Here is a 14838-nt window from a genome sequence, read left to right as displayed (position 1 = left end):
CCCAAGACACAGATTATTAAAAAAAAAAAAGGAAAGTGTAGTGAAATTAATAGCATTATTGTAGGCTTATAGCTTCGTTATGTAAATGTCAATAATAAGGTGTGTCGATGTACCTATTTCGGAAATGTCCGATATGCAATGTCAACCCGTGCACGCACGGGTCAAAGTCTAGTTTATCATTATATCTTTATTGTCAATTTGAGTTATCCCAACTTAAAAGAGGAACCCACATTGATGCCATCTTTAAATCAAAGTACTGAATTACTGACGGGAGTTGATTTTATCGATTATTATTTATTTAAAATCAACGATATGTTATTTTGCATATATGGCAAGTAAATTCCTATAAGTATGTGAATAACGCACATTTTTTTATAATATGAGTTCTCATACAGGAATTTCGTGAAAATTCAATATCAATATTCAAAGAATTAGTCCTTCAAACTACCTATCAGTGATCGAAATAGTTATGAGAAATTGTATGGATCCAAGCAAAATTGAACTCTAGTCTCGTTCAACCAGACTCAGCTGTATCCGTTAATTTCCGATAAGCAAGAGAGACTCTTTGCTTGTCGGAAATTTACGGAGACAGCCAAGCGTCTAGTTGAACGAGACTATATTGAACTCTGGGGTAGGAATACACAAAATGTACGACTTCAAAAAATATCTTAATTGTTCGTACCATTTAAAATCTGACTATTTACGAGGTATCTATAAATTAGTTTCCTTGAAAAACAATGCTTAAGAACTCATTACATCGAATTTATTGATAAGAACTAAATGTTTTCAGTGGTGTTGATTTGTGCTTAGGTCAAAACACTGTTTTACTTTCGGTTTGCCTGAGTAACTGCATAGGAGAGTTGATTAAAATCAACTCCCAAAAATATATTATCAAAAGTAAGTTCATATAACAAGGTCATTAAGGCAACTATAAACACAATCAATTCATCCAACTAAACTTGTTTTAAATGCATCTGTAAGCACCCAAGTAAAATGAATAATTATTGTCCAAGATTGTAAATTGACTCCTTCAATGGCCATGATATGAATGCATACAGTATTGTAATTCACCATTTTTGTATTTTACCTGATTAGAGTTTTTCCCATCTGTGACAGTCACGTTGACTTTATATATTTCTTTGTTGATAACACTGATAGGTTTCTTAAGTTTGACAATTCCATCCTGCATGTCACCATGTACTTCTTTCTTAATGCTGAAGTATTCTAAACAAAGGCAATACCATACCGTCAGATGCTGAAACTCTTTTTAAAGATAAAGATTATTACTATGTTAACAAATAAAAGGGTTTCGATTGGTAGTTCCTATGCAGGTGACAGCAAAAGTCCATTTATAAACCATTGACAAAAATTGTCACCTAAAAGTCAAATTTTACGTTTAAAAGTTATGTCTGATTTCTTTTTTCAACATATCATATTATGACGTCTTAATTTCAGCAATGCCTGTTACTAGTATGTGTTTGATGTCTTAATTTTAACAATGCGTATTAAATTGATTTATTTCGAATTACTTGTTTTATGGTATTTGATGTACTTCATGTCTCGCATTTTTGTTGATTACATTTTATTTCATAGATAACATTGAACATGTTATATTGTGTAGCATGTATTACTGCAATCAATACATAACTTTTTGATCAGTACTTGCTATATCTCTTGCCACAGCTTACTTTGATTTATGTTGTATTGTATATCAAAGGTAACCTTAATCACCCGATTACCTGTTGTAGTATTGTATTTCATGTCTTACCTCATGTCTGTTGTAATACATTATCGCATTTCTTGTCTCACCATGACCCATATATATATTGTAGTAATACTGTGTTCCTTGTCTAAATTGATCCAAGTTTTCGGTAAAGGTTAGAAGTGCTGTATTCTTTGTCTTCACTTATTCCATATTTGGAATTAGTAGTACTGTGCCCGTTGTCTTACCTTGACCCATATATGTGGTAAGTAGTACGTTGTCCTTTGTCCTCTTTAATTTAAATCTGTTGTAGTATCGTAGCTTGTGTCTTAATTAGATCCTTATCTGCTTTAGAAGTATTGTGTTTTATGTCTTACCTTGAGCTGAATTTGCTGTAGTATTTTAGTCAATGTTTAACTTTGTTCCTGGCCATTGTATGTTTGTCCCATGTTTTACCTTGATATGTACCTGTCTTAGGGTTTGTTCGATAGAATGTCTTTCAGTGATCTGTACCTATTGTAAGTAATATTATGTTTACCTTTATCGGTGCCATTTATGCTGTAAGTTAAGTTTCTATTCTGTGGATCATAGTCACAGTCAGTTGCTGTTACCCTGTAGACAGAGAAGCCTTTTTCACTTCCCTCCATTATAGTTGCTGTCATGTTTAATTTTTCAAACTCTGGACTGCAGTCATTGACGTCTGACACATAAATATTTATCTAAAAAGCAAAACGTTGACAGATTGGATTTGTAATATTCTCCGAATTAAACGTCATTTAAAATTTCTGGAATTATAGATGAAGTTATTCTATTTTATATTCTATACTAATTTTTAATTTTTTACTACTGAAAAGATTGATTAAAGTGATATAAATGCATGGTATTTAGGCCCTTCTTATGTGGACTGTAATGCTGCAAATAACAATTGAATTACTGTACTGATCCCAATATCATAAACCAATTCTGACCCCAGCAACTGTTTGATTAGCCTGTTTAAGCTCAAGGGGCATGGTCGCGATTTTGATTGAGATTTATTATCCGTTTTTAATGTTAACAATGCTTCAGTGAGGTATTTCTGATAATCAACCAAATTTGAGTGCGAGTCATCGAGTTTTAAGCAAGATAAAGATCTCACATTTCTTTCTTATGTAAACAAAGGTCAGATCATGTTTTTATTTTCATTTTGAAAATTCCTGGTTTAGACCTAAAATGAATGTTCAAATGATAGGAACTGGTTTTATATCTTCAAAAGAAATTAGCAAATAGAAAAATCAGTTTGAAAGAACTTTTACTGGTATATTGAAGCAACGTTAACAAACAACAGGCCCAGGGGCCACATCGCTCACCTGAGCAACAATTGCCTTAATTCTGATCAAATGAGCATTACAGTATCAAAATATCCTGACAACTGAGTACAATAGATTTTGCTAAAAAAAAATGAAAATCTGCCAATTTTATCCACCTCTTATTTTTTGGTAAATACCAAGCCCCTTTTGTTGTTGTAACTGTAAGAAGATTTTTCTCTATTCCTATATATCCCCCTCCCATTTCGTGGCCCCACTTTTCTCTAGGGAATCATGGTTTCATCAAACATAAATCTGCATAACCTGTGCTTTCACACTAAGTACTCAGTTTTGGACTGAACACTTTCCCAGAATATTTTAAAGATTTTCTCTATATATTCCTATGTAAAACTTGATCCCCCAATTGTAGCCCAACCCTATCCCCGGGGACCATGATTTGAACAAACTTGAATCTACACTATCTGAGGATGCTTCCACTCAAATTTGAGCTTTCCTGGCCTAATAGTTTTTGAGAAGAAGATTTTAAAAAATGTTCTCTATATATTCCTATGTAAAAATTGATCCCCCAATTGTGGCCCCACCCTACCCCCTTGGACTATGATTAAAACAAACTTGAATCTACACTACCTGAGGATGCATCCATTTTAATTTGAGCTTTTCTGGCCTAATAGATTTTGAGAAGAAGATTTTTAAAGATTTTCTCTATATATTCCTATGTAAAACTTGATCCCCCTCTTGTGGCCCCATCCTACCCCCGGGGACCACGATTTGAAGAATTTCGAATCTACACTACCTGATGATGCCTCCATACAAGTTTAAGCTTTTCAGGCCGAATAGTTTTTGAGAAGAAGATTTTTAAAAATACCAACAAATTTTCAATAATTCTCAATTATCTCCCCTTTAAAGAGGGTGTGGCCCTTCATTTGAACAAACTTGAATCCCCTTCACCTAGTGGTGCTTTGTGCCAAATTTGGTTAAAATCTGCCCAGTGGTTCTTGAGAAGAAGATGAAAATGTGAAAAGTTTACAACAACGACGACGACAACAACGACGACAACGACAGACAACGGACAAATTGTGATCAGAAAAGCGCACTTGAGCTTTTGGCTCAGGTGAGCTAAAAACATGGCATGGGCCTTGTTTATATAACGAAGAATTGTTTATCTTGCTCATTACTGCGCATAACTTTACGAATGACACTCGAATTTTAGTTGATTATTAGAAATGCATTACTCAAGCATTGTCAACAATAAAAATGGAAAAAATAAAATTTTATCAAAATCGTGACCATACCCCTTCAAGCTAGAGATAGAATATCCATATAATACATCTAAAAAATAAGTTTGGAGCTGCGCAGTTGGACAACTGTTTTGAGTGATTAAAAAGGCATTGTCTCGTTCTTGTATGCATACTTTTCAAACAAAATGACATGTAGGACTTCGTATTTATTGTTTTTCTATCTTTTGGCAACCTTTTTGGCCAGAAACAAGCCAGTTCAAGAAATGTTTACATTCTTATCCTCAAATGTACAAGATGGCCGCACACCCCCCTTAATGATGAATGGGGACTACCATTACCCCTTGTTAACAAACAATATGTTTTTAATGATACATGTTACTGAAATCTGTAATTATTCCTTGGCATTCCCAGAATGTTATGTTGATTGTAACTTAGAACTCTTCTCATTTTATGGTTATTACCGTTGCTATTGATGACAGTTGAGGTTCACCATGGTCTGTTGCCACTACATTTAAGGTATAAACTGCCTTCCCATCAGAATTAATAGGAATTCCCTTTGCATCATGTCTAAGTTCCTTTACTATCAAAATCACACCCTGTATGAAACAATAGTTTTGTTTTGAACATATTTTATTGACTAAACAAAAGGATCAGAAACAAGTTCTAACAACTTACAAGTTCCTCTCCTTATAATATATAATATATATACAATAGTAGTAAGCAATATTTTATTTTAAACAAAAGATTTGAGTTTTTCAGAATATCTAAGAAATGTTTTTCAAATAAGTAAAGCTTAGTAAACGAGTAAAAAAACATGGTTGGTCGAAGTTTATATCACTTTCAGGCATTAAATAAAAATAAAAACCGCTTTTATAAAAATAACAAGCATTTAAAAATAAAATTTAGCTTTCACCAAACAATGCGAAACGTTTGTAAATACAAGCGTGAAGTTTGCAAAAATTGCAAAACTTTTGCGAATAAACGCGTTACTTTCGCGAATAAACTGCTTTTTAATGGAAAAAGTTTGAATTTTTATGCGGTACGGGTTAAATAGCGCATATTCAATCAATGTTCAATATTTTAGGATGGCTTTTTTAGAATTGGCTTTGAAAGAACACAAGGCTGATTAAATTATCTTAACAGTGTATTTCATATAACAATTTATATAAAAGATACTGCATACATAATTATTTTCGCCCCGTGTTTTTTTTACGTCCATCTACTCTGTCACCCCATTTTGAATTCACCAGATTCCATGGTTTTTTAGTATGTACGAATTGAATCTATGACATACTCTTATATAATCTCTTTCTTACCCAATATAAAACAATAACATGGGAGATATAAATCATTATTTATGATAGATGTATACTGTTTTTATTCAATACCCGTTGACCTTTAGCTCCGTCCCACTTTATTTGCTTTTAATTTTCATTAATGCGAATACATTATTTGCAAGTAACCCCACAGTTAAATTTGGCAGTGAAGTCTTGTCATATCTGCTTGATATCTTCGAATACATATCCTCTATAGTACTAAGGCCCACCGATACAGTTATTTTTATTCATTGAAAAGACAGGGTAACAATGATGCAAACCAGAACAAAACTCACTTTTAAAGCCTCTACAAAGACATCGAAAATGCAGCATATATTATAATAAATATCGGTCCAAAATAATCAAGATATGTCATATTTGTTTACTCTTGTTTTTAGACAATCAAAATCATTGTAGATTTGTTTTAATTTGTTGTATATAACATCTGTTTAGGGATATAATCGTTTATTATTGGAAAGGTAAACACGTGTTGCTGTTAATATCAGAATTATTATTAGAATAACGGTTTTGATTGGATTTGATGATTCTACGGCATTGAGCAGACTTGTGCGCAATAGGTACTTTACTTGTGACCAGATTTTAGACATTTAAAGTCATTTTATGTTTCGCTGCTAAACGTCAGACCACTCTTCCCTTCATTTCACTGTATATCTGTTTTTTTTATTTTTATATGTGGTATAACCAATGAATAAGAACAAAAAAGAAAGCAACTAATTTTTATGCAGTATGACTATAATTTTTTTTAATCAAGGCCTTTTGATGGCTTTTCCCACAAAAATATGACTAAAAGAAGTTTATAAATAAAACAACTTGTGATTCAAATAATAAATTACAATTTCACACTGATTTTACCGACGGAAAAGCTCATATTACTTTATACTATGATAAAAACATAGTAGAAAAACTTTGTATAAGAATTTTTATCTGATTACATTATAAAGGGTTAAAATAATGTATGCCTTGTTAATTATCGTCATATTAATAACCATTTGTGATTAATAGATATTAAAATATACCCATATTCATTGTATAATTACAATTACATGCATTTCATAAAAAACAACTTTCATTCTTTATACTTACTGGGTCTGTAGAATTCATTTTGAACAGACTATCATAATCATCTCTCATTGTATAGGTAACATTCCCGTTATTTCCAATATCCAAGTCAGTTGCAGTAAAACTAATTTTCAGGTTTTTACTCGTACTTCCTAATAAACATTGAAATACTAGTTAATGAAACGCTTTTTGTATCAATGTTAAAGATTTGACAATTACATAAAACATGTATCAATATTTTTGTTAGACTTTATGATCTTCAGCACGCAGCAAATGCAAAAGAACCAAACTGTCATGCTCATATGACTTGCAGTGCCTTAACTCAAAATAATCATATCAATTCAACACAATTTTCTAATCTATTTCTCCAATGTCAGTTAATGGTATTTACTCTGTCAACAAAATATATTCTGCATTAAAGGAGGCTGGATGGTCAACAAATTAACCACCAATTCTGCCTGAAACTTAAAGATATGATTTGTTTAGCTATAAACTATTATTAGTTAAGGAAAACTCCATATATTTTACCTTTAAAATATTTTGTTTTACACAGAGCTCTCTTTCTAAAGGAGATCAATACAGTCTTAAAATGATCAGGACCATCGTGTCCTCTTAAAGTGTCAACACTTTCTATTGTCAAATATGTCCGGAGATCGTCAAATGTTAATTTATAATTAAACTGTCAACAAAATTAATATTTTGCATAGTCAACATAATTATTCTATTATTTACATTGTCAACCAATGATTTTGTCCTTGTACAAATCACAACAATGATTCTTTCGTCACCTTTAACACATTAGTGCTCTTCTGATACATATCAATAATTCCCATTCCTTTACTCATTTAATTATATATCTGTACAGTGTCGACACAATCATTCTGCCTTAATGCTGGCAACACAAGTATTCATCATTGTGCGATCAACATGTTCCCTGACTTTGCAATAAGGTCTGAAATGTACACCTACCTTCAGAGGTGTTGTACGTCAATAGTGTGCCACCAAAGTTTGGCCTATTATCATTGACATCCAGCACAGTTACGTTAACTATGGCTCTTTTTGTCTACATTGAGAAACTTTGTCATTATTTTCATCTCTTTATCAAGTCTTTATGTATATCTAGAAGGATATTTTACACTTATTTTAATTTATCAAAACAGCAACATAAACACCCATCGTGCCCATAAAGGCACATTAATCAAATCAATACACGTGTAGATATTAGGTCAGTTTTCATTTTTAATACTTGAATAAAGCAATCATTCACCAGGAACAGTGTTAAGTATAATAAGCATAAAGAATTAGGCTGATTATATTGACTCTTGGCTGGTACCATAACAGGCTGTCCTTTAAACAAAAACATTTTATCTTACTGCGTTATTTCCATGGCTGTCATGTACCGCTACATGTAATGAATAACTTTGTTTTTTCTCTCTATCTAAAGACAGTCTTGTAGTTATCTGCCCAGTCGTGGCATTCAACTGAAAAGTCTGGTTCTGATCTGAAGTTATAAAGATGAAAAGTAATGAAAAGCTTACTTTAATATCCCTGTATTCAACTATTTATGTATGAATTCGCGAGAATATAAAATTTATTTCATATAAATATAGGTATATACGTATAGGTAAAAAATATTCATTGCTTTCTAGAATTAACATAACATTTCTAAACTCCAAAAAGCTTTTAATAAACAGATGTGAAATACAACAATTACATATACTGTCAGTTTTAAAGATAAATGAAGTTTGATTTTTCTAACATTTATTCTAAAAGACAGTGTTAAAGTTAATCTGGAATCAGGTACATTTACAATGTGTATAGCAGATAACATAAATATATATATAAGAGGTTATAAGGTTAAATTGAAAAAAAATAACACTTGCCACTAGTTTCCAATTGGTAATTAAGAGAGCTAGAATCTTTATCCTCTGCCTTCACTTGACCAACTATAGTCCCTGGAGGCTGGTTTTCAGACACATTGAAATTATACTTAATCTTTGGAAATGTTGGAGGTGTGTCATCAACGTCCTCCACAATGATAGACAGAGTACATGTACTGTAATAAGTAATAACATTTCTTCAGCATCACTAAGCAGTCATCATTACATGTAAAATGCACTTATTAAACATTTCATGATTTAAGATTCGTTACGCGAAAGCATTAGGCTATATGTGTATGCAACATACCCCACACCAAAACTAAAATCTTCAATATTCTCAACTATGTCTGGGTTCAAACGAGATATCATTTCATTAGAAAAAATTTGTTTTGAAATATTGCCTCTACTTTGTCACGATAAATAGCGCAGCTAAAACTACGTCGGTGGAGATTTTGCATGACAAATGATATTAAGTATCCCTATGATGACGTTGAAAAATTAAGCAAGGTGTTCGAAATTTCGAACTGACAAAATACGTAAGATTTAAATATGAATCAATATAAGGAATGTGTTTTCTGTCATTGTCAATTTCTTGTAAATCTTGAAATTTATATTCTACATTCAATTGTACTTATACGTTTACTGTAATGTAACAGATGTGTATGTTCATAAAAAGTAAACAGTAAAAAGTAACAGAATCAGTGACCAAATGGGATATACTTTAATACTTATATACATCAGTATCTGATGAAGCATGTTAGCTAGTACTGTTTCATTCCAAATATGCCGAATGAAGCATCAAGTATGAATATTCAAAAATGAAATTTGTTTCTTACATCTATTTTTCAGAGAGACATACCATTTAAAATGAAGATGTAGCCAGGTTTCATTGTGTATAATAATGCATCAGTAAAACGATGAGGTCGTACAATGACTATTGCAACATAGGATATACAATTTTTTGACCCCCAAAATTTTAAGTTTTGCAGATGTACTGTCACTGTACCACTTATCGGCTAAAATTTAACTGTTTTCTTTTTGTATCTACTTACTTCTTGATATTTTTGAGTAGAACTTTAAATGACGAACTCCTTACTTATCCAATTGTTAGATTATATAAATTATTTAAACTTATTATGTCACTTTCCCAATGCTTAAAGTGCATAGATAGTCGCATGCTACTAACCTGAACTCTCAGTTTAGCCGTTAACTGGTACAGTACCAGTAAACGTTATTATGTTAATAATCTTTAAAATTCATTTTCCTCAGGTGTCATTATTATGCCTTTTGTTACCATTGTACCTTTATCAGCCCAATAACAACAGATCTAGAATGAAAGTGATTAGCAACAAATATTTATATGTTGATAAATTGGAACCTTGAATGGATGGAGTCTGAAGCCTTTACAGTGAGATTAAAATCATGATCTCCAGCATCATAATCAAGGGCAGTCCTCACAGATATTTCTCCAGAAGTTTTATTTATCTTGAAATGATTCTACAAAAGAAAAACACTAAACTAGTCTAATATATAAAGATAAACATAATTGCAGTATACGGAAAATAAATGAATATCTAATATTCCTTGCTTAGTATTTACACTATTAAAAAATCCGTCTTGCAAACTCTTACTGACAGAAGGCAAACTCCCTGATTTTATTTTCACATTTTCATGAATGATATATGCCCTTTTATTTTCATAAAGGACACATTACCAAATTACATAGCGCTTATGCTTAATTATGTTTGCTTCAGTGCTGCTACTTTCAACGATTTCATCTTCAGACTTTGTATTCAAACCTCCAAAATTATTGGCTTCTCATTGTTGGATTGAGAATATATCTTGAGGATAACGAGAAAAATTACATGAAAGGCCAGCAGTCAGCATGCTTCGGCAAGACTGACTGTGGTTTTCCGAAGATGGTAAACGTCAGGGTATTTTTAAATAATAAAAACCTGAAATGAATGCATAAGAGCCTAATAATGTATCCCACACTTTAATTTCTCCTCTGACATTCCTTATTCTAGCTCTAAACTATAGTTAACTTAGTCGCTAAAGAAGGAATATCCATGTTCCCGTTAGATATTTAATTCACTCAGATATGTTACATCATATAAAATATCAGAAGTATAAGTTGCATGAATATACATGCATGTAAAATGTCTATTGGTAACAAATTGATTGTATCGCATAATTATTTTCTTACACACACTTTAAATATTTTGAAATACAGCAATTCCATATTCCAATAACCTCACTACTTTTCTTTATGTGTGATGAAACGTAGATGCTTGGCTTTGTAATCAAAAGCAACAAATAATTCAATTATTATTAAACATAGATACTTGCGCAAGTCAATAAGTTTACATCAGGGATTTTTTATTGGTCAAATTGTTGTTATATTGTCATGTCGGTATGGAGGGAGTAAGAATACAAATCGAGGGAATATTTATACTTTGCATTTTCTTGATGTAAAAAATGATTCATTTTAATAAGAATCATTCCTAAACAAACGTTTACATTGTCAATGCTTTTTTATAAACGGACAAATCAAAATACCAGTGAAGGACTACAGAGCTATGAAAGTCTGTACTCTGTACACTAATGTTAACTTGGAAAAAATACAAAGTATACAATAATAGCATGGCAAAACAATGACAAAACAGTTCAAGTTAAGCTTTAGGTAATAAAACTTGACATTGTTTTATACGGGTTTTTTGCGCAACTCATTGTGATTTCATAAAAAGTTCTTACAAGTGTACAATGATCATGTTACAAACAGCTATTGATTAAATGTTTGAATATAAATATATGAGGATAGTTACCTGCGATGAACCTGAACTATGTACAAACTGATAAATCACATGGCGGAAATTTTCAGATCTGTCATTATCTTTAGCGTTTACTTTGCAGTTAAAACTTCCAGTCCTGTTTTCTTTAACTTTACATATTTGTAAACAGTTGTCTAGAAAAAAAATAAAATTCATTTATGATACATTTCGTTAAATACACTCTTTGTGTGCAACTGCTTTTGGTTGTCTAATAAGCAATCTACATAACATTTACCAATTAACTCCTTTTATGAAAACATAGCATTACATCTGCAGAGAATTGATTAAACATATCTGAATTCTGAATTCTTGTAATTTTCATTATCCAACACTTTTTGTCCTTAACTGAAGTTACTACGACCGCCCTCTGAATTATTATATCAACACTTGAAATATACAGTTCAATATCATAAAATGTTGAAACAATGAAATTTATTGCGAGCAAATTTTCAAAAATAGATTATTCTATAAAATTTACACATCAATATTTAGATTAACAGTAGTATTATTAGAAAGAAAAGACGTGAATTAATGTTAAGTGGCTAGAAACCAAGGGAATCGCAATTTAAAAACAAATACACGTAGTTCTATTTTCTTGTCTTTCATGTCCTTTTTTAACATTAGTATCAAAATTTATATACTACATATACTACCAACACTATTACTACTACTTATGATATTAAGTAGAATGTCAAGTAACCAGAAATATGCTAAACAAGTCAAAATCTTATACCTTCCAGCCGTAATAAATAAAATAGTAAGCCCAGACCAAAATGACTGAAGTACAGGCCTTGTTGCTTTCTTGATAAAGAAGTCTAATTTAAATTCTTGAATATCAGTTAAACCCATGCACTTTCACCTGCATAAACGAAACAGCTAAATTTTGTTTTCACCAAAAGTTACAATATTAATAAAATTCTCAAAGATTTCAATTTCTGTCTATATAAATGTCTTGGGTTGTTCATGGAAGACACTGACTTCATGTGATTTATGGTCACCTGAATAAAATTAGATTCTTAAATATGTATCAGTATATTAATATACATGTTTACATTTTAATATAAAAAACTAATATAATAAACAGCTTGGATTTATAATGTCAAAACGAAAACATACCATAAAATAACTTTGACATACTCCACTCTAAAGCCAAACTCTCTTGCCAATGGATAATAAATTTCATAAACATAAATTTTTAACAGCTCTTACATGTTCAGTGACTTACTGTACTATACTTAAACAGCTTTTAAATGGTTAGACTATCTGACCAACTACGCCCAATTGTCACCTAACTAGTAAACTGTTGGTCGTTGGTTTGAAACTGTTTGAAAATCATATAATTACCGATTTTATATTTCCGACATTACTACTATCTAACATGTAAACTTATGTCTGATTGGTAGAGGGTTTTTTACTAGCTTTCGTGTATAAGAAAAAAATTACAGTACCATTTACAATCATTTAATTAGACATTGGTAACTGAAGATTACCACCCAGCTCAGCTACAGTGACTGGATCAACATGTAGGGCTAAGTACACATTTCTTGGTAAATAATTACCTGCAAATTTAGGGGCTTCATCATTTACATCCTCAACTGTTATTCTGAGTGTTGTGGAGTTTGAGTGATGCGAGTGTTTTCTGTCATTACAATCTGATGCTGTTACCTGGAAACAAATATCTTACTATGATCTTAAGTAAGAAAGGTGATACTTTCAAACATTATCACATTCACGGTGGAAGAATAATAAAAAAAAAAAACATCTTAAGCAGTAATAAATTCATCAGTCACATTTATTACACAGAATATTCAAAACTGATCTAAACTATTTGGTAGAGAATAATGAATATAAATACTCCATTTCTTGAGACTAAGGGTGACGTGGACTTAATGCTTTACTCACAGTGAGGGTATAGTTCGTTCGTTTCTCATAATCAACATTATCAGCCAAATACACGCTACCACTGAGTTGATTGATGAAGAAATGACGGTCTGTGTTACCATTTGTAATCCAGTAATACACAGATCCATACTCCTCGGACCAATCAGCATCTGTTGCTGTCACACTGTGTAAAGAAGTTACATAAGAACTGTATGGTTGAGGTTGATAAAGCTTTAAAATATCTCTTAATAATTAAATTTCAGAATAGCTTGATAAAGGTATAAGTTTTTCTTGTTATTATTTTGAGTTGTGATGAAACTTGATTTTGTCATCTTAAAAGTTATTCCTCCTAATTTCAATACTTGACTTTGGCTATTGTAAACAGTTTCTGTTTAAACATTTTGCTGTGATAAGAAAAGATAATTGTGTCGCTGCATAGCGCTATATTTGATTCTCCGTGCTGTAATCGTTCGTTATTTCATTGGTGCCGGGCTGTGTTGTTATTAATCAACCGGTATGTGTCATTGGGGCTTTATCTTCGCATCATTGGTGCTGTAATCGATCGTTTTATTTGTGCTGTAAATGATCTAATTTATCGGTGCTGTGCTATCATTGGTCAATGTGTCATGAGTAATGTTATTGATCCAAGCATCATTGATACTGGTATTGTTCTGTGTTTCATTCAGATGCTGTTTTAAATTACTCCTAACTTCATTGGTGCTTTAAGAAATGCATATGTCAAATCTAACTAATGTGTTGTTGTTCCCTTTAAATTAAAACTTCGTTAGTGCTGTAATTGGTGTGTCATGGGTGTTGTAATTGATTGTGTTATATTATTGATCTTTATCAATGCTAAAATAAACAATAATATCCGACTCTGGTCCTAAGAAATAATTAAAACCCGCTATCAATATACGGCCTTATAAAACATTCACTTTTTAAGTAACAGATTATTACGGGCCGCCGGAAGGCGGTCCGTTATTTGATATACATTTAAATATTGTTTCTGCGTTTCTGCGGGATAGTTCGTTTTAAATAGAATTAATATCGTGCTTGGCGCGTTTTTATCAAGACTATAATCTATTGGAAAAATTTCGGAGTTCACAATGCTTTGGGATAGGTATGCAGGACATACTAAAGACCTGAAATACTAAAGACCTGAATGTTATTAAATTTTATGTATATATTTGAATTTCTATGTGCCGTGTCAAATAAAAAGACTTTGTATGTGTATTTATTACATGTATATCTCCATGTAAAAAGTGGTAGAAAATATCATGAAATGACATACATATCAATTATTTACGCAAAAATATGACATAAATGATATTTTGAATTGACTGGAAAATTTGAACTAATCCATTTTTATTTTATCACGTGGTCCCTTGAAATCATATAAACTAATGCATAAAGTTTTAATTCAATACAATGCAACAACAAAAAACCAAAATGGTTTGAAATACATAATCTCCAAGAGAAAAATAATGAGTTGAACTTTGTATTAAAGTAATGTACAAATCAATATGTTCTCCGTTACTTTATACTATGGCAATGGTCATACAATTACCTATGGAACGCCATAGCTGTCTTAAGGTCAATTTCATAT

At 31.5% G+C, this 14838-nt stretch overlaps 1 protein-coding gene across 1 annotated transcript in view; it reads right to left on the bottom strand.

Moving 5' to 3' along the window:
* LOC105334403 (protocadherin Fat 4) overlaps positions 1-14838 on the bottom strand; it is a 124624-nt gene that overhangs the window by 30691 nt on the left and 79095 nt on the right. The window contains exons 24-34 of the mRNA XM_066066161.1: positions 13254-13416; positions 12911-13016; positions 11346-11485; positions 9899-10017; positions 8524-8696; positions 8014-8141; positions 7610-7703; positions 6665-6792; positions 4706-4840; positions 2241-2421; positions 1088-1224 (exon numbers count right to left, since the gene is read on the bottom strand). Of these exons, the coding sequence (XP_065922233.1) occupies positions 1088-1224; positions 2241-2421; positions 4706-4840; positions 6665-6792; positions 7610-7703; positions 8014-8141; positions 8524-8696; positions 9899-10017; positions 11346-11485; positions 12911-13016; positions 13254-13416 (1504 nt within the window). The remainder of the gene's footprint in view (positions 1-1087; positions 1225-2240; positions 2422-4705; positions 4841-6664; positions 6793-7609; positions 7704-8013; positions 8142-8523; positions 8697-9898; positions 10018-11345; positions 11486-12910; positions 13017-13253; positions 13417-14838) is intronic.

This window comes from Magallana gigas, chromosome 7 (assembly GCF_963853765.1).
Source record: "Magallana gigas chromosome 7, xbMagGiga1.1, whole genome shotgun sequence".
Classification (NCBI taxonomy): Eukaryota; Metazoa; Mollusca; class Bivalvia; order Ostreida; family Ostreidae; genus Magallana; species Magallana gigas.
Note: the sequence above shows the minus strand (reverse complement) of the source record. Positions and strands in the feature narration are given on the sequence as shown.